At 36.7% G+C, this 20,759-nt stretch overlaps 1 protein-coding gene across 4 annotated transcripts in view; it reads left to right on the top strand.

Moving 5' to 3' along the window:
• PTPRZ1 (protein tyrosine phosphatase receptor type Z1) overlaps positions 1–20,759 on the top strand; it is a 144,284-nt gene that overhangs the window by 108,813 nt on the left and 14,712 nt on the right. For 2 of the 4 annotated variants that reach the window (XM_075025001.1, XM_075025003.1), the window contains exons 13-20: positions 3,033–3,177; positions 10,439–10,530; positions 13,859–13,944; positions 16,217–16,237; positions 16,409–16,505; positions 17,973–18,055; positions 18,808–18,942; positions 20,216–20,350. In XM_075025001.1, coding sequence (XP_074881102.1) covers positions 3,033–3,177; positions 10,439–10,530; positions 13,859–13,944; positions 16,217–16,237; positions 16,409–16,505; positions 17,973–18,055; positions 18,808–18,942; positions 20,216–20,350 — 794 coding nt within the window. The remainder of the gene's footprint in view (positions 1–3,032; positions 3,178–10,438; positions 10,531–13,858; positions 13,945–16,216; positions 16,238–16,408; positions 16,506–17,972; positions 18,056–18,807; positions 18,943–20,215; positions 20,351–20,759) is intronic. The other 2 variants (XM_075025002.1, XM_075025004.1) reach the window with 1 other exon arrangement.

Below are 20,759 nucleotides of genomic sequence, written 5' to 3'. Positions count from 1 at the left end.
TTGTGGTCTATGATTCCAAGGATAAGGTCAGAAGACAAAACTGAACCTCACATAGATAAAAACATGATAAATATAAAGCATTTCCTGTCTATTTAAAAACGCATTGTTCAAAATCTGAAGTATTCAGACACGTAATTTCCATTACCTCTTGTTAGAGTATTGAAAATCCAAGAGTAAAGTCAGAAACAAATCCAAGAGTAAAGTCAGAAATTATCTATGATGTTTGAAAAAAAAACAAAAGAAAACAACCAAAAAAACAAACGAAACAAGGTTGAATAGGTATTTTAGAAAATAAATTGGACTTCGATTAAGTACTCACAGCATCTGTAGAGGGCAGTATCATTCAACTAAAGCCACTAAGGAATGGAATCCACAAGGCATGGGAAATTTTCAGCCCAGTCCTACAAATACACAGTTAAATCACATGAGGTCATATTATTCATGAGCAACAGAATACTAATGCAAAAAGGTGGTAAATTGACACTCTCTATAGCTGGGGCTAGTAGAATGTGAAAAACAGAAAACAAAAATTAAAAGAAGATAAACAACATACTGAAATTAGTAGGAGACCTAACAAGGTAGGTGTTATAAAACTGAATCAATAAGTAAATCAGTTCAGTAGGTAAGTAGTTACACATTGTGTAAAATGCATAACATTTATTTAAAGATAAGCAAAAAGAACATCAATATTTCAAAACTTACATTACTAATGTGAATGAGTGTTACCATAAGAGATTTGTAGTTTACATAATGGGTGTAATTTGAATTGTTACTGATAGTAACTCAAAAAGGGTTATATGTTACTGGAGTAGTAGGAGTAGTAGGAGTACAACAGACAGAGTTTGTCTTCTAGGTATTATTGAAAGACACTATACAGTATCATTTCATGTACATTATTTTTTCCAATAAATGATGCCAAATATTGTCTTTTAATAAATTGAAAATTCAACATGAGCATGTCTAACATGGTCTCCTGTAAATCAAAGACATCTTTGCTTAATTCAGTTATAAACAAAAACCAAAATGAAATGAAACTTTCAGCTGAGAACTTATTTATACATTACAGTGAATTCACCAGAAATTGGTGAAATGTCTTCTTGTTGTGACCATTACAGAAAGAATTGTCAGTTAAACTTTTCCCAGTCTTTGTAGTTGCTGATACATATTTATGCTTGTTCTGAACTAGGCCTTTCTCCATGAGACCTCTATGGCTACCTAAACCTTGCAACTTCAGTTGAAAAACTCTTAAGAGAAATTAATATAAAGAAATATGCAAAGGATCCAAACACATCAATTGTTAGGAGGCAAAGAAATCTACTATAGATGATACTGCCTTTTCAGCCACCATCACTGGAGTGATGGCCAAGTAGGCAAGAAACCCCCAGTTGCAGAAGTCTGCTCTTCATTCCCCACAGAAGGAATCCTAGTAGGATTTGGTCATGCAGTTTGAAGGAACCCTGTCATCACACAGATAAGACTGGGTTTTATGCTGTGAATTAGTCCAGAGTTGGATAAGCAAGTATGAATGCCTCAAAGGGATCGTATTCTGATCTCTCATGCATACACATAGTTTCTTCTGAAATCAATAGGAAATGCTGAGTTTAGCCTACTCATCAGAAACTCGGGGACAGATTTTTCAGAAGAAACTTGTGCCTGCAATCAATTTGCCCACTGAGCTACAGGATTTAAAGAGCAGAGATTGATTAGAGTGTTAGAGTACTTTGAACTAAAACGAAGACATCTGCAAGATCAGAGCCTAGATCTTTTTGCATGTAAAGCCCTGAAAGCCCCTAAACTCAAGAAAATGGAGGCAAGCAGAGAGCTGCCTGACAATATATACTGTGTGAAACTGTTTGGATTTTGACACTCTATTTAGAACATGTGATTTGTTTTTTGGTTTTTGTTGAGTTGGGTGGGTTTTTTTGATCCAACTCCGTTCCCTCCTCCCTCTTATTTGAAAGCTTTTTATTCACGTAGAATTGGTCCCTTGAAATCCCAATGGAGTGCAGCTGATTTCTAAACAGCAAAATTCTGCTCCTATACAGAACAGTCATTGACTTAGGACTGTTCAGAAAAGCAGAAAACATTCTTAGAAAATCTAGAGGTTTAATTCTAACAAGTGCAAAAGTGCTTATTTCTGTGTTTTAACTCATATAATGGTCACAGATCACAGTAAACTGCACAGATTGAAAAGAATATGTTACTTTGTGTCAAAATCACAGTTTTAAACTGTTTACTTCTTGAGGTATGACCAAAGTTAAAAATGCAAGATTGGTCTCATCCACCATGGTGTTCCCTTATTTAATGAGATTATAAAATATATTGTTTTAATCTTCATACAAATTCCTATGCCCAAATCTTTCTGTCACCCAGCATTACAAGGCTGACAGAAATGTAAAATCTAGACAATATCCGTATAATTTGATCACCTGTAAGATGGAGATAGGAAGTTTAATTCTGGCTTACGTATATTTGGGGGAGGAAGTACTGCAGTCAGATTCAAAGGAAGCAGGATGTACCTATAAGGCGAGTTACAGAATGAGCAATGTGTTAAAATACAGAAAGCTTAAGTGCAATATGGCAAGCATGTAGGGACCATTTCAAGAAAATTCTCCTATTAAAGTATTAGCCAAAGAAGTGATTTTGCATTATATGAGTGACAGTTTAATATCAAAAAGTTCTCTACATATTCCAATATTATATATTCAGACTCCTTAACTCAGTTGGCTTTCAGCTAATAAACAGATGAAAATAAAAAACTTTCTTCTCCTATATTTTAACAACAACCTGCTATTCTTACAAAGAGAAGTCTCCACTGCTGGAAGGCTGAGTCACATAAGCTTGAACACTTTGCTTTACCCTCTATCTGCTTATTTTCTGTAAGCTGGTTTGCAAATGTATACACTTTCTGCAGTACATAGTAAAAAATAGAGGTAAGTGGTATTAAGTAGGCTCATTATAAGACACATTCACTCGTGCTGTGCATGTCTCAGAAATTAAACATGGACTGTTTCAATTTTCTCTGACTGCAGAGGCAAGTAATAGTAGCCATGAGTCTCGTATCGGTCTAGCTGAGAGTCTGGAATCAGAGAAGAAGACAGTTATACCACTTGTGGTCGTATCAGCCCTGACTTTTATCTGTCTAGTGATTCTTGTGGGTATTCTCATATACTGGAGGTAAGTTGTTTTTTGGTTGGTTTTTTTTTTCCGTTCTAAAGAGCTCTGATTTGAAAAATGTGATTGACGTTATTGAACTGGTTCATAGGAGGGAAGCTGGATCTTGTCTCTCACCGTGTCTTTGTATTGTTCCCAGCGCTGCAGTGACATAAAGCTGACAAAATAAGGTGGTTTCTGTCCAAAATGCTCAACTGCAATTCTTTTTGGTTGCAGAGGGTTGAACCATTGCAAATAGTTTATTTCCATATTGAGAGATTTTAGTAAACAATTACTTGCAATTATTAATGCATAGAAGCCAAGTGACTTAACAGAGCACTGGGAAGAACAGGAGGGAGAAGAAAAATAAATAGTATGGCATGAGTTTGTTTCCTATCTTTTCAATCCTTTAACAGTTAAAAAAGGTAGTTGTCGATTTAGGGTGAGAATCTATGGTCCTCAGTAGGATTATGTGAATAAGCAATTCATATAGGACTGTAGGAGTGTGCTGTAGCTGACATTGTATGCAAGACAGAAATAGGATAGTTTAATGATACTATAATAGTATAAATGTTTTAAAATCATTTACTGAGTAGCTCTTATGATGTTCTGTGATAAAAAGTTGTTGTACTTTGTGATTCTGCCAAACCAAAATTTGCTCCCCCAGCTTTTTAAACCATTCAGTGGGTAACTAAGGATGCGTTTCATGTGCTGCACACCATGCTCAGATTCCCTCATGGGCATATTTCTCTGTGACTTGATAAATTGATAAGACAGAAAGAAAAAAAATTAGGCTAAAGAGAAGTGATAGGTATAAGAAGTCATGATAACATAATCAATGAGGGCAAAAGACTATATCTGTACTGTGAAATAAAACAGACCAGCTGGCATGGCACAGATCTCTTCTGTACAGCTAAAGTCTCTTCCCTCACAGGGGGAAAAAAGAGAGTGGCTGCATTCACTTCACCTACTGGGGATAGTCTCTGCCCTGTGCTAACCCCAAATGTGTCAAGCACTGTGTGAAATAATGTGAGTTGGCCTGAGCTAAAAACATGCCAGGAATCTAGTTAGCCATGTGACAGTATGCGGCAGTGCTCAAGCCTTTGGCTCTCTTTCATTGGTTCTAGATAAAGCCAGAGAGTCTTTCTAGGGATATGTCTGCTTAAGCTCTCATAGGGCTTTCAAAATCCAGGCACAACCCTAACGCTTCCTTGAGTGTGCAGGTTGCCAGAGAGGAAACACAGTGGTGGTCCAGAAGGGGAGATAAGCTGAAAAACTTCCTGCCATGGAGATTCTTGCTCTTTGGTGATTGCCAGGAACCTGCTCCTTCTGCTGCTTTTGCAGTGCTAACACGTAACCTAGCAGCAAGAAACACGACCTTGCTCTTCCAAGAGCTGTACGAACAAGGGGGAAGGCAGGCCCAAACATCTCACAGATGCTTCCAGAGCTTGTTTCTTCTTTTTTTTTTCCCTTATTCATTCTTGCTTAATCTAAAATGTATGAAGGTGGTGAAGAAAGAGAAACTAGACCACAGACTGCCCTTTCCAAGTTACTGACTACTGTAATCTCTAGGCTATGATGCCAGGGTTGTGCTTACTGACTTTTCTTCTAGTCTCCTGACACTGGTTTTCTATTGACCCAGCAGGGTGTGTCCCACACAGGGGCAGAATACATCCCATCTCTGAACACACTAGCCTTAGGAAATTGAGTTTGAGCTTCCTTTGTTCCAGGCAAGTGCGCTAGTGAGTCAGTCAGCCTTCAGCATGATTAAAGGCACTTTTGAGCAATGAATTTTCAGAAAGGTTTCTTCTTCTTTCAAAGAAGTAGTTAGTTTCTGTAAGAATTGCACAACTCATTTCTTAGTTTATGTCTAGTTGGGTAATTATACTGTCCATCACAGGATTTCCAGCTAAGCACTTTCATATTGAGAACCTTTTCCTGTCTTTCATGTTACGCAACATGAACGTTCGTATTCATCTTCCAAAGGGTTTCATCCCTGATGCTAAATAGTATTTGAAATCTCTTCTATTTGCCAAAGAACACCATCCATTTTAAGACCCTGATTGTACAGTGCAGTTCTAGTAATCCTACACGTTACAAGCTTGTTTTTATCAAATAACGTTGTGTTCATTTTGTATTCTTTCTCTGGGAATGAACAATTCTGTAACATAGGTCTTTCAAAATAAAACAAAAATCCCTTTAGCAGTAATATCTTCTTGACTTGAATTTAATCTTTTCTGTATTTCTTGTGTACTACAAAATAAAATATGGAGCTCTTTTTTTGTTAATCCTCAAGAAAATTTTCTTGGCATTATGGTAACACCAGTAACATGTTTCTTATTTCAGAGGAATGAAACATAAACAGTATGTATTGTAGGCAGGACTTTGTGGCCCTCTTTCAAAGGTGCCAAGACCCTCACCTCTTTTTAAAGCCTGGAAAAAATCAGAACATTAACTTCATTGCTATGCAGTTTTTATTAAGCCTGGAAAATATTAGTATAAAGTCTATAAGAATTTTTATGGTTTGATTTAGTTTATTTTGAAATAATTAGTGTAAGCTGTCAATGTTTCTTTTTATAATACTTTTTTTTTCATGTGGGCCAATTATTTTCACTTATTAAAGTTTATAAAAAGTTTAGGTTTGCAAGAAGTTATTCTATATTCCTTTGGCAACAGTACTTAAAAAATTGCATCGGTATGTCCTAGCTGGGTATTTGAGCGATTAGCACTTTGAGTTGTTTCCACTATTAGCTCCTAATCTGAATATGCAAAATGTGTGTTTAGTATGCAAAATGTGTGTTATTTGGTTTAAAAACCAAATAACTACCAAGAGCGACAAGTTCCAGTTTCTCAAGGTTAAAAAAAGGCAAAATTATTTTGTTCTTCACTTGAATGACTTGTATCAGAAAAATAATTCTGTACCATCTGTTGTTTGGGTTTGGGTTGGTTTTTTTTTACATGAAATTGTTAATCAGCACTTGAGGAAATTCCCCAATCTCTTCACTATCTCATTAGGCACAATTTCAATCTTTCTGTGATAAAATATTCATTTCTCTGACACGGGTGAAAACTTTTAATGGCAATATTGTCTAAAGATTGTCTAATTACCAGTAGGAAAATACGCAATTTTTAACTACTCTAGTTCTGCATATCAAATCTTTTGTAATTCAAGCAATTTTCAAGCAATGTCATTTTCCTTTCATTTCTTCAGTGTGATTAAGATTACAGTGGAATAAACAAGGAGATTCTTTTGCCTGTTTAATGGCCTTGTTGTCTGGATAGGGGTTTTTTACATCTTTAGAGAGAATTTTCTGTCCAAATCTAGAGTCTGTCCATCTCTCTCAATATCTATCTACTTGACTGAGTGCAGCAGAGATGCAGCAGGGATATTTGAATCTCCCTACTCTGTTCTTTTCATTTCTGGATGGCTTCATCCTGCCTATTTTGCTGAATTAACTGTATCTGTTAAGGTGACTGAAAATGAAAGTTTCTCTATACCAACATATAATACACTGGAAGTTGCTTGTGCTTGTGTGTACTGTTTTGGAACAGTTCATAGAAGTGATCAATGAAAATAAACCTGATGAAATGATGTATAGGAAGAAATGTCAAGCTATTTGTGCAGATCAATTTTTATAATGGTTATCATAAAAAGAGCTTGGAAAATAGTAAAATGGTAACAGTTGTCAGTGGGAGTTGTGCCATTCAGGATTCTTTTTCAACAAATATATGTGAATCTCAGTAAGACACTAGCTCTAATAATGTGAACAGCAGACTGCTAATGCAGTTTCAGCTACGTTTGTATCTATAAACATATTGAATATCAGCTGGCTGTCATGAAGCCTCCTAGAAGTTACATGACAGCAGTGCTTCAGAAATGACCAACCCAATGACAGACAACACCCTGAGTAGTCATTTAAATTTTAACTTTCCTCTACCACCCTATATCTTTGAAACACAGCTGTCAGAGAATGTTCATTTTCTTATCCATGATTTGAACTGATTCCTTGAGTCCTGTGTTAGGTTTATGGAAACAGAGTTGAGAAGGATAGTTAAATTCGCACATGCAGAGACACACTAAAAACACATTTAAATTTACAAAGGCCACACTCATCCATCCATGAAGGAAAAACTTCTTAACTATGTGACATCAAATTATAAATAAAAGTGTTAATAAACATTGAAAATGAAAATTTCAGCTGACAAGCACTTAAAAAATAATTGGAACCATTTAAAAATGGAATAATTTGAATCAGTGGATCCATTGAGGATCCATTTAAAGATCCTTGGATCCGTCGGATCTTTAAATGATTGAAGCCATTTAAAAATAAATTCTAATAAGTGTTTGTGAATACCTATTGGCAGATATCCTGTGAGCACAAAAGACTGAAATTCCCAGAGAAAGAAGTAATCGTGCCTCTAAGACCATTCTGGGCGAGCGGTGGATGTGCAAACCCATCCTGTCACAGATGCCGCTGACTGCCGAGGTTCAGCTCCCTTCCTCGGCCAACATGAGCGGTGAACACCCTGCACACGCGCACACTCACACGCACACGCAGCGCCAAGCTGTGCTGCCTGCCTCGGTGACGATCCCAGTCAAGCTCTGAGCAGTCCCTGCCCCAGGGAAGAAGTAGGCAGCACATATCCTCAGCCAACGTCTGGGGGCTCGCACACCAGAAAAACAATGTCCTCTGCGATGCAAGGCGTAGCCTTGTCCTAAGCAGTTCACATTTAAGTGTTCATTCAGATCTAGTATCCCTCCTGTTAAACCGAAGAGCTGCTGCTGCATGCCTTCCTGTACAGATACAGACACTCTAATTAATTCAGTGGCTTAGCACTATCTCCATATATAAAGCGTGTGTTCAAAGAAGTGCGGTGTCTAAATTACAAATTACAGTTTTAGGTTGAAGATCTAAATGCTGTGATGAAAGGTGTAAATTAAATAATCAGGTTAACATTGAGTGATGGGACCTTTGTCTGGAAGTTTGAAATAGTCATCACTTTTTTCATTAACAACAAGTGATAATTAACGAGACGTGGTTATTAACATTAGATTTAGTCATGAAGGCTTTCACTGCTGATGCAGAAGCAGATGGAGTGCCTATTTATGAGTCTTATTACAGGTTAAGTCAACTGCTATGAATTTGTCTCCCAAATGTGCTAAGGGTGTAATTTATTTTCAGCCACAATTAACTTGTTAAAGATTAAAGATACAGTGGCTCAGTGAGGGATAGTGAATGTATGGCATATTTTGAGGGCATTTTAAGTACTGCTTTAGATGTGAAAGCCATTATGCTAATTAAATTCTTTTTAGCTCAGTCCTTTCTCAAGCAAAGAGGTGACAAAACTCTGTAACGTTAGTCCATAAACTTCTATGTATGATCATTTTTCATAAGAGTAGGCATTAGGGGGAGGGCATTTTTTGGTTTTAGAGCTTTAGTGTCAGACTGGTTAGCACGTTTTGTTGGTGGGTTCTGTTTTTAATAAATACAGTACATCAGCATTCTCTGTGCCCAGCAGGCAGGGCCAAATTTTCCAAAACTGTTTAGTGATTTGAAGTGCTTTGATACTTGCCTACCTCTAACAGACATTTTGCCCACAGTCCTGAGACTAACTCTTGAGTATTATGCTAGCATTGAGACAGCCTCTCTCACCTCAACAGCTGCTAACTCTATGGGGTGCTAGTGTTAGAGCCTCTTTAAAATTTGAAAGATGTTCCCAAGCACATCCTGAATGTGTTGCTCTTGGTCTGCATCAAAAATTGCTATTTCTAAGTAAAACTAAGTACCTAATGGGTAGTCTTACGCCAAACATTTCATGCAAAGCCGAAGCCGCTCCATGAACATCACAAATATGCTTTTAGAGGATTCTTTTAGAGGACTTCAAATTTAATTGCTATGTGAATAACCAGAACTATTCTGACTGCCACAATTTTCCCTTTGAGGTAGCTGTCCACTTTTTCTTGTGTTTTAAGAGAATCTGCTTTGTACACAGACAGAAATTCCCTAACACGTTCCGAGAGCATGGACATGTTTCCCAGAGGCTTAATTCAAATAAGCTTACCGAAGTCTTTATGATCTACATTAATGGTTCTGAAAAGAATGACAGAATCCACATATTCCTTATCTATTTCTCAGAGTAGCTTCAAAATTTCTTTTTGATTATAATGATTATATGGGGGGGGTTTATCAGTGCAGTAATACAGGAACAGTACAGAAGAATTTAAAATAACAGTGATTTACACAAAATAGCGAGCTATTATACAATAGCTTCAGCCAACAGCTTTGAAGAAGCAGAATTGTGTAAATATAAAATTAGTATTTTCCTGATGCGTATATTTCTTTTTAAATTTAATTAGTGAATAATATTTCAAATAGATTAAGTGACCCAGAGAAAAGATTGTTATTAGCATGTCTAATCATATGGAGATTTTTTAATTAAGGAGGCTTTGCAATGCTTACAGCAGCAGTTGGTTATTTAGTCCCTTGAATAGCTTGGACTCTTAACAGATGCTATTCTTATTATCTTCACATCTGGATTACAGCACAGATACAAATAACATTGTGGGTCATGGTTAAGGTTGATTCCATCTGTATTCATACTTCAATGTTTTTGCAACTACGCTAGCATCTCCTGGAGTTATAAATTCCCCTGTTTCTGTCTGTCAACTTCAGGATGTCCTCCTTGGTTAAGGTGTCCCTCAGTGTTGCCATTACATTTTGAAAAAATTGTTTAGCCCCAGTCTAGTAGTTCCAGAGCTGCTGTTTTGTCTGTTACAGTGCATGTTGTCTTTTATTGCATTTCCGTGTCTGCGGTAGGATCTATCAATGAATTACCAGAACTGATCTCGTACACTGCTCCATCTTCGGGCTAGCATAATCCCATGAAAGGGAACAGTAATTATGTGTGCAAATTTGGATAAGCAAGGAAGATAATGGCATTTTTTATCCTTGGAGCTGTTGTGCAGCATCTACAGTAGCTCCTGATGCAGAGCTCCTCTTTCAGCTTTCACTATGTCTGATGTGTGGTCTATCTTCTGCCTCTGGTATAGGTAAAGATGCATGAACTATGTATTATGCTGAGTTATTGTAGTATCTTCAAGTTGTATGCATAATTTGGTGGTGTGTTGGGGAATATTTATGTTATAGCAGTAGTATTTGACACTCCATGAAAACTGGTTTTCAAAACCATGATTTTCTTTCTTACTCAGTAACGCCAGAATTCCAAAAGGTCTCAGATAATGTTTTACTTTTTGCAATATTTATTTATGTTTCTTCCCCTCTAGGAAATGTTTCCAGACTGCTCACTTTTATTTAGAAGATAATACATCACCTCGAGTGATTTCTGCTCCCCCCGCTCCGATCTTCCCAGTCTCAGGTATTTTTTGTCAACTGTTCTGTGGATTGGTGTTAGCTGTTGGAAGATGCTGCTTTGTATGTGTCCATATGAATTCTTCGCAGACTGTAACATCTGCAAAGCAGAGATTTGTACCCTCTTGTACTAATAAACACAGGTGTTCTTGACGTAGGCAGAGACTAGTGTTACTAATATTCTCTCCTGTAGGTAACACAGAAGAGGAATATCCTTACCTTACAGAGTTGACTCAAAGATATACTGTGCCTTCTAGCCATTTGAGGTGTAGCCTCACTAGAAATGGCTGCTAGTGTAGCCATCTCAGCTACACTAAATAGCTCTAGTTCACTATCCCAAAGTAGAGGATTACACTAGCAACATATTCTGCTGTATTTCTGCCTTGAATTGAGTTTGTCACCTGTGTATAGAACATGACCTATTCTTTTTACCAGCAGGAGCAATATATGCCTCATCTATCTGAATTTCATTTGCAATTACGTTTTCTTTAACTTACAGATTTTACTAGCATAGTTACAACTGGAAAGTTCTCTGTGAGCCTCTCATAAAAATGATACACAAGTGCAGAATATCATTAGCATCTTCTGTTCCATATCCACCACAGTTGTTTGGAGAAACAGTTTCTTTTCTTTCCTCCTCAAAAAAATATCAGAGGAGCATGCGCAGCCCTCCCAGCTTTTTCAGCCTGAGTAGAATGAAAAGTACCTGAAATAGATTAATTCTGCAGCAGATCCTGAGCCACATTTTCACCCATGAGAAAAGGATATCTTGTTCCACAAGTAATGCATTTGCAAACTGTGCTGTTACACAGGGGGATGGGTTCCCTTGGAATGACTAAGGGAAACAAAATCAGCCCTTGCGTAGATAACTAGTGAACACATTTAATTAAATAAATCCCAAACATTAGGCTTCTGTTGTAACTAAACTGTAGGCATCTTTAAATGCCTCTTGTATTGATTGGTGTTGTTGGGAGACGCATAACCTTCTTCTAAATGGTTAACAGGCAGGGATATAGCTTGCTTTCAGAAAATGTGATTATATATGAATGTCAAGTGGCAATCATTATAGGCAATCTTTACTCTTACTCTCTGTCATTAACTATATTGCAGTACAACTGTATAATTTTCTTGCCATTTCTCCTGACCAGCTCACCTCAGGGAGATAGTGTTTTCCATTGTCATAAGACAGAATTGCACTTACAGTTATTCTGAGTGCTTAAAATATGTGTTTTGATGCTGGAGGTTTTCTATCTGAAATACTGATAAATATTAACTTAAAGAGGAAAGTGTTTCTAAGTGACTGAAAGATACATAAAATATTTTATGGAAAAAGCTGCAAGCACTGAGGAAATATTTCTGGTTTATTTGGTGTGCAACAGAAGTCAAGTGAGCAGTTTTTGTGTTTTCTACTGCACAAGTGTTTCAGCAGTGTAATTTTACAACAATTGAGACTAACTGCAATGTAATACTGGCAAAGAGTGTAGAGCAGGAAGAGCATTTTGTAACTGCTAAGTTTAATTTTTATTATGACTAAAAGCATACTCCACAGATCAAATCATATATTAAGTTTTCCTTTTGTGGGATTTCAGTGGCAGAGGTAGGAGAATTGCAGTTATTCACAGAAAATGCGCTGGCACTTCACAGCATAATTCAAAGTTGCATTCAGAACAGATAATGAATTACAGGGTAATATTAGGTCCCACTATCAACATTTAAGTAGTTTCAAGTGATACCTGCCATCCAGATATAAAATATATTCCTGGAGTCAGAAGCAATTGAATTGGGAGATTAGCACTGGCAAGGAAATAAAACAGTAATTAGATGAAATCTGAGATCTCTTTCTCCCTTACTGTCCTCGCTCTTAGGGTCATTTACCTTCCCTTCTGGTTTTGTGTTTGCATATCATTAGAATAAACACTTTATGCTAGGTTTCATCTTCGAAGTGTGAAGATAGTGTTACACATTTTTTTTCAGCTTCTTTTAGGCTTGACTGGATAAATTCACTTTTTGTATTCAGATCCATTCATGTAAGTGGAAGACCAGATGGATCTCAATACGAATCAACAAATTCTTGGTAACTGAAAGCTAAAATTATTAGGTGGCCTAAATGCTGAACATCTGTTGATGTAAATAACAGGTCCTTGTTCCATGTTTTTGATGTTTCTTTCTCATATGAAACAGTGATGAAATTACAAATTGTGAAATAAACATATTTTTAATCCATGAAAAGCTTTAAAAAAAAATATTCTTCAGAAGCAAAACTAGCTGAAATAATGTCATCCTTTAACAGGTAATTAACAGAACAGATGACTTTGTTTACATAGCATATTTGCAGGAAAGACAAGATTAAAAGTCCCAAAGGTTTTTGACATGATCCCTAATGAATGTTCTACACCAGAGTGTTTTTCTGTATTTGTATAAAGTCCTGAAACATAAACATCAGATGGAAAATTCAGACTCAGTATCAGGACCCAGAACTTGCACGAATCACATTTATTGGCTGAGAATGTAGATATTGTCTTTGTGGGTATCCAGAAAGTCTTAAACTTAAATCTACCACTTAAAACTTGAAGTATAAAGCCTGGTGTGAAAATTTGCAGTCAATACTCCCAGGGTCAGACATAAGATTATTATCAATAGGTAATCATAGAATCATGGGGAGAATGTGGGAGAAAAATCCCTACTGGAAGGACTCACTAATGCAGTAAAAGGTGAAAATTAGTTGTTTCCTTTGGATGGCAATGCGAACATGCAACACATCAGTTAAAATTATACTACTGGCATAATGCTGCATTAATTTAGTAGGCTTGGGACTGTGCAGCTAGACCATGTACTGTATCAGAGTCCCAGTGCAATACTAATGAGCCTAAAGCACCCAGACGACTCTGCCTGATCATTCTTTCTTTATCAGTATTATTCAGAGCTCTGCTCCTACCCTCTCCCTTTGAACATCTTCTAGCAAAGTGCTGATCCTCCCATTTCCCCTTGACTTCACAGGGAGTTCTGGATGCTCTTCAATTTACAGACAAGCTCAGCATCTTGCAGAATCTGCACCTTGATTTGGGGGGCTTAAAGACAGAGCAAGACCTAGCAAGGCATTTTCTATATTTTCTTTCCGAATAGTCATTTAGAAATGTATAAGTGTTAGAGAATGATTTTAGAAATGTTAATGGTGTTAAAGAGTGTTTTTATTTTTGTGGGAGTTGTATATCCAAAGTTCATGCCAAAAATTTTATTTCAGGCTGTTGTGTGGATTGCCTACATATGAACTGCTTTATATGTCACTGGCTTTTTATTCTTCATAAATATATTTTTTGTCTTTTCCCACCCCTAAGATGATGTTGGAGCAATTCCAATAAAGCATTTTCCAAAACATGTTGCAGATTTACATGCAAGTAATGGTTTTTCTGAAGAATTTGAGGTATGGCTCTATGACATCATCTTTCTTCTTAGCACATACAAATAATGTTAAGTTTAAATGCCTGGAAACAAAGAACTGGGCGTTACATTCTGACCTGGGGACTAATTTCATAAATGCATGTAAATATGAGCCCAGTAAGGACTGTTTATGCATAAAGACTAGGGAGATTTATAAAAGCTAACAGGACTGGGATGCAAATGGGAATGTTTATCACTGTGATAAAATACTAAATGATTGTGTGAATAAACTATGCAAAGATAATGCAATCTATATGGTTTATCAGATACACTTGTAGATCTAAAGCTTTTCCAACACTAATGCCAATTGAATTTTGCAGAAGCTACCTACATTTGCTTGTTCCATTTACAGAGAAAAAAAATGGAAGTAATAATGAGTACACGTGGCAAGACTTCTGATTAACAGGGGAGCTAATGTAGTCTTCATATGTGGTAGTGAAAGCTTTACAGTTCCTTTCCTAAAGTATATGGTTCATAAGAGGTATTTCAAAATTTTGAATCATATGCTCTCATCATATAATGTTACTATCACCATATGTAACTAATGAACTTCATTGTTTTTCACATTCATATGCATTACAAGCAATTTAAAGATAGATATGTTTTAATATAAGTCACATAAAATAGACATTATAAACCCAAACTCTGTAATTGAAGCTGTGCTATTAAAATTCTTGACAAGTGATTTCTAACAAAATCAGTTGGGATGGAAAAAAGTTTTTTGTTGATCTCTATTAATTTAAAATATGATTGTAATATTCCTGCTGCAAAAACAATACTGAAAGTAAAACATTCATAGTTTTGCATCTTTCGGTTTTGCTTGTTTCCCCAGCCAATGTATTGTGATCTAATGCACCAAAAATTCCATGTCATTCACCTAAACTTCATCAGCAATTTTTCTCCAATTCATTTAACATTCAGAATATCCATCTGATTGTGGGACCAAACTTGAAAATACTTGTGAATGTCCAGTACATGTTCATATGTTACGCATGTGCATACATGCTGACAGGACTGGGCTCCAGCTAGACGGGCTGTTAATAAGAGCAGATGTTGAAGGACTGTGTGTAAATATGACGGTAACAAAGTTCTTTCACCATTACTGAGGACAGCAATACAGAAATGAAATTGTTCATCCTAAATTGTTCTTTTCCTAAGTTACAGCACTGATCCAAAGACCAAATATACTACATCTCACTGAGCTACACCGGCACCATCTGAAATATTTCATGCTTGTTTTAACTATTACAAAAAACTGAATGTCCTCATCATTTCTTGGAGATCCTTTTTGGCTTTACAGACTACCCCAGAATTAGTGTCCTGGTCTTTTCTCTACCAATAAAGAACTTAGAAGATATGGAAAAATTTAAATATAGTGATTGTCTTTGCAGAGTCAGCATATAGTTGGAGAGTACAGGGGCGGTTCAGCTTTTTTATTTATATTACCATAAAACAACTCATATTTGAAATCTGTTTTCAGACTGGTAACCACTTTTCATATATATATATATATATATATATATTTAAATAGCTGAAGGTGGTTAATATTAAAATAAATCCTAAAAAGTGTTGGGAAACATTATTATAGTACTTTTAGTGATGACAACGTATTTCCTACTTAACAATGTGGACCTTATAAATGCTTGAGTTTCCTGTCAGTTAAAGTAATCAATAAAATAAAATAAATTAATTTTGTGAGTCTTACAGACTTTGTGCCTGTCTTCTCAAGCCTGTCTCTCTCTTTATAAAAACATTGGGTTCATTGAGAAACTGCTGGCAGACTGAGGGCTGCAATGCTGTCCTTCACCAGAGTGCCATGAGGCTGGCTGAGCCGCACACTGTCCTGCTCCAGTGAAGGTTTTACAGCTGAATGCAAAAAGAGCAAAAGCATTCCACAGAGAAACTGATGCAGTTATAAGGACCAATAACAAATCCAATGAACAGTTAAATATATAGATAATCTGGCTAAAGTCAGTGATGTTGCTCATATGTATAAGCTTTCACCAGCCTAAGGTCTAACATTAAAGCTAAAGGTAGGAAAACAGACACCAGTATTTTAACAGGAAAATTGCCTCTTGTTTCTTTTAAGAGTTATGTAAAAATATTCAGCTTTGTTGTTATTACAGAGATATATATTGCATGACCATAACTGTTTTCCATATAGTAATTGTAATTTATATAAACACTTTTATCCATTTGTTCTGTGCTGTGGAATTTGATTTTTTTTACTTTTTTTGCATTCATTCCCTCATTAGACACTGAAAGAGTTTTATCAGGTAAGGAATTATTTCACTGCATTTTTTTTTTTAGCAATGACGTAGTTGTAAAATATCATAGATAATTGGGTATAAGGTTGTGGTTCTTTTTGTGCTGACTTACTGTATTTTAAGACATTTTATGTATCTTAATACTTACTAAAGTATGGCATACATTATTTTTTTTTCCAGGAAATCCAGAGCTGTACTGTAGATCTAGGTATTACATCAGACAGCTCTAATCACCCCGACAACAAGAATAAGAATCGATACATAAACATTGTTGCTTGTAAGTAAATGCATCATTTGGTGTTTTGTTTAAGAAATAATTATAGAGAAGTATAGATTTATGTGTTATTAGAGGGAAAAAAATACCTCTACACTGAAAGCTCTGGCTACTGTGCAGCAAAACACTTCAAGAGGAATAGCATGAGATTCACATCTCTTCAATTTAGGCCTCTGGCGTTCTGTTGCTTTGGTGAGCATGTGTTAGCAAGACGTATTTGTGTCTTCTGTGATGACCCAAAGGGAGTTGGGAGACTCCATTATAATGCCATTATAAAGCCAAAGAAGCTGTGTTTTGATTGCCAAAACTAATCCATCTTTGATCTGGAATAATGGTTTATCCTCTCTAGGAGCTTCACAATCCCTGGATATATTTACTGTCATATACAAATATAAATGTACTGGTTTTATGTTGTATTGTGCCCTGCCACGATGTAATAGACCAGCTTCATTAGCCAGGACACATGTTTTTTCATTGCATCGCCTTTCTTCACTATCCCAGATTTTTGTTTTCTGAAACACATCTATTCAGTTTTGTTAATCTCTCTTTGAAGCTATTGCCTCTGGGCTTGTGATCATTTTGGTGGCTTAATATATTTTTCTTAACTGTCTATAGTATTTCGACTTTGTTCTGATAACAAGAAGCTCTGAATTAAATATACGTTCAGCATTCAGCATCACTAGAGCTTAATAGCAAAAGAGACAGAATCAGCCCATCTGGCAGAAGACAATGTAAACCAGCAGCAAGAAATCCCATTCCACCTGGTTGAAGATGCCTCTAGAGGGATGGAAAGTCAGGGATTTTCCTCTGCCACTCTGTGTTTGTACCTGATCATACAAAAGGTGCCACACCTGCTGCTTTTTTATCAAAGGGCAATGCACAAGCAGCTTAGGGCAGCTCATTTAGCAGGAATTGCCCTGTGCAACTGAATCAAGTCTCTAGTCCTTATAATCAGTGTAGGCTACAGAAAGCTCCAGCTCTCCCTGAGGTAGCCACTGCTGAGGCTCTTCAGCTGACCAGCTTCTCCAAGGTCCCACTGCTCTCCAGTCTCCGCTCTTTAACTTGGAATTAAAATGCCTGAACACTGGTGCCTACTGTCATTTGAGACATCCCACTGTGCAGGCTTGGCAGTCATGACACAGGACTTAGGGGAGACCCATGCCCCTTCACAAGCAGCAGCTGGAGGCTGTAGGGGAATATGTCACGGACCCTAAAGTGACCCCAGGTGCTGCTGATCAGGCAACTAAATTCTGAATCCCTTGAATCCTTGGATTCATTAGTTTGTTTTTCTGCAAACTAGCATTTTGAATCTGATTCATACCTAAGCACAGGATGTTTGCGTATGTGATTGTCACTGTATTAGTCTTTTGTATTGTAAAAAGCCATTTCAGTATTTTTAAAAGATTTCTTATAGAAAGAATATAATTCTTGCAGAAAACTATGCTTGTTTTCTTCCTTGTTTTACTACAGATGATCATACTAGGGTTAAATTAGCACAGCTTGCAGAGAAGGATGGAAAACTGACTGATTACATTAATGCCAACTATGTTGATGTAAGTGCCTTTTTCTATCTGCCAGCCTATTCATTTGTCAGCCTTTTCTGTAAAAACTGATGTATGGAGGTGAATAGACTTGATAAAAAAAAAAGTATCACAATATTACAGGTTTTGTTAAAAAGAACTTTAATGATCTAAGTTAAGCCTACAAAGTTAAAGCACAGGTAAACTCCCAATTCTTTCTTGAATCCATTTTGATATTGTAGCAGCTGCAGCTTCGTGAAAAGCTTTATGAAACAAAAAAATGTTCTGTCACATCTGAGTTTTTTAGAAGCATTTTGCATCTGAATGTTTGTTCTTTTATACATTTTTGATAAGTGGTTAATTCTTCTGTCTGAGATGATAATCTCATGAGAGGAAGATGCCATTCGGCTGAAAGCCTCACTGAAGTACCATTTATTCAGTTTTTGTTGCCTAGTAATTTTCATGTGAATGATCTTGATTCATTTTTTAAACCACTATGATAACAGATGAATCATAATCACTATCACGTCAACATTCTGCCGGAACATGGGCACTTGAACATATATCCTGTTTGTTGGAATGATAAACTTTGACGTAACAGTTGCATTCATATGTCATCTGGTACCACAGGGTTTCTGCGATTTGGATAGTTATAAATTCAAAAGTACTTAAAAGCTTTTGACATTCTTTAAAAATAGATACATAAAATGTCATGTACTCCTCCCAACCTCCTTTTGCTTGCGGACTGTGATTTGACAAGTGTCATTTGTTATATTTCAATTTAGGGCTACAACAAGCCAAAAGCCTACATTGCAGCTCAAGGGCCACTAAAATCAACAGCAGAAGATTTCTGGAGAATGATATGGGAACATAATGTAGAAGTTATTGTGATGATAACTAATCTCGTTGAGAAAGGAAGGGTATGACTACCTTTGTCTATTATTTATTTCTCTGATGTTGATAGAGCTACCTCTGGCAGACTCCTTTCTCTCTTTTAAAAATCTGGTTTAGGCATTTATTGAGGAAAAACACAACAGTTTGTAGTAGTTGCTTGTGCTAGGATTGGCTATAGAGGTATAAAGTTGAGGATTTGTAGTATGAAACTAAAGAAAACATTTAAACACAACTGTCAACAAGTCTTGAGAATACCATGTTCTAACTACAAAAAAATTGTCTTATACTGAAAAAAAAGACTTCTTGTATATATTTGGGAGTGGCCAGACTGTGGACCTTGTGCCACATTCTGCTAGCAATCTGCTCTCTGTCATTCTCTTTCTCAGGGGTGCCTTAGACCCTGGAAAAGAGAAGGCCATAGTTCAGGTGAATTTTTCTGGATATTCACTGGCTGCTCCCTGTTAACATGCTGTGGGACCCACAGTTCCTTTCCTATTACATGACTAGATACACGTTTGTCCAGTGAGACAAAATGAGGTCAAACCCCATCACAGGATGTGCGTTTCTCTGTTTATGTGATGGGAGTATGCATGTACCCCGGGGTCACATGAGGAGACTTTGTCACATGTTGGCAGCAATGCCTAAAATGCACGTAAGTCTTGTCATATGACCTATTAATTATCTACCAGATGATATAGACACAGCAAAAGCAGACAAGGGCCACACTGGGAGTACCACTTCATTTATAATACCATGCTATAAACATGTACTCTTCTAGTGCTCCTGTAGAAGGCTATATGGCTACCCAACCAGAAAACTGGCTACCATGGCGCTCTACTGTATATTCTGGCCACACACAAGCTCACCCTTACCCTCGCTGATCAGATATATACTCTGCCCATGCTACAAACTAACCAAAAGCCACACATGACTCTACTGGCTTGAATGTATTCCTATTTTTCCTATAGATTATGTTATTTTCTTTAGATTTTAGAGTGCCTATAGAATGGCAAGTTCCACAATATTAGAGCCCTTTCACTCTGATAGTATGATTTAAAGCTCTCTTTTTTAGAGTATTCCAAATAAAGAGCATCTTTGCACAGCCATCTCTCTTCACAGCATAAAATACACATTATTTGTTCTCTTACGCTGAAGATAATGTCTATTATAAACTGGGTATATTGAGAGTCCCTGTATGTTTTTGTGGTTGACTGTGCTCTTAAATTTGAACATTTCTGCTTGTTAGTGATATTTTGTTTTCTTTCTCTTTTTCTCTGTTTTTCATTTGCTTTCAAACAGAGGAAATGTGACCAGTACTGGCCTGCAGAAGGTAGTGAAGAATATGGGAACTTCTTGGTTACTCAGAAGAGTGTTCATGTACTTGCCTATTACACTGTGAGGAATTTTACTCTTAGAAACACCAAGATCAAAAAGGTTTGTGGCAGCCTGAAAACACAGTTTGGGCAAAAGGGAGTGTTAAAAGTTGCTTAGAATATTTTTTAAGGCAGTTGGCAGCTCTTTTCTGTTGTATAGGTGTCCTGGTTTCAGCTGGGATAGAGTTAACTGTCTTCCTAGTAGCTGGTACAGTGCTATGTTTTGAGTTCAGTATGGAAGAATGTTGATAACACTGATGTTTTCAGTTGTTGCTAAGTAGTGTTTAGACTAAAGTCAAGAGTGAGCGGCTGTGTGGTGCTTGGTTGCTGGCTGAGGTTAAACCACGACAGTAGGTAAAGCTGAATCCTGTAGGTCTCAGCCAGCCAAGATTCTCATCAACTTCAGAGTTAATTTGACCAGATCAACAGATTGAGAACGTACTGGCCTGTAGTACTGGTGTGATGTAGGA

The sequence above is a fragment of the Buteo buteo genome, chromosome 4, assembly GCF_964188355.1.
Source record: "Buteo buteo chromosome 4, bButBut1.hap1.1, whole genome shotgun sequence".
NCBI classification, from domain to species: domain Eukaryota; kingdom Metazoa; phylum Chordata; class Aves; order Accipitriformes; family Accipitridae; genus Buteo; species Buteo buteo.
Note: the sequence above shows the minus strand (reverse complement) of the source record. Positions and strands in the feature narration are given on the sequence as shown.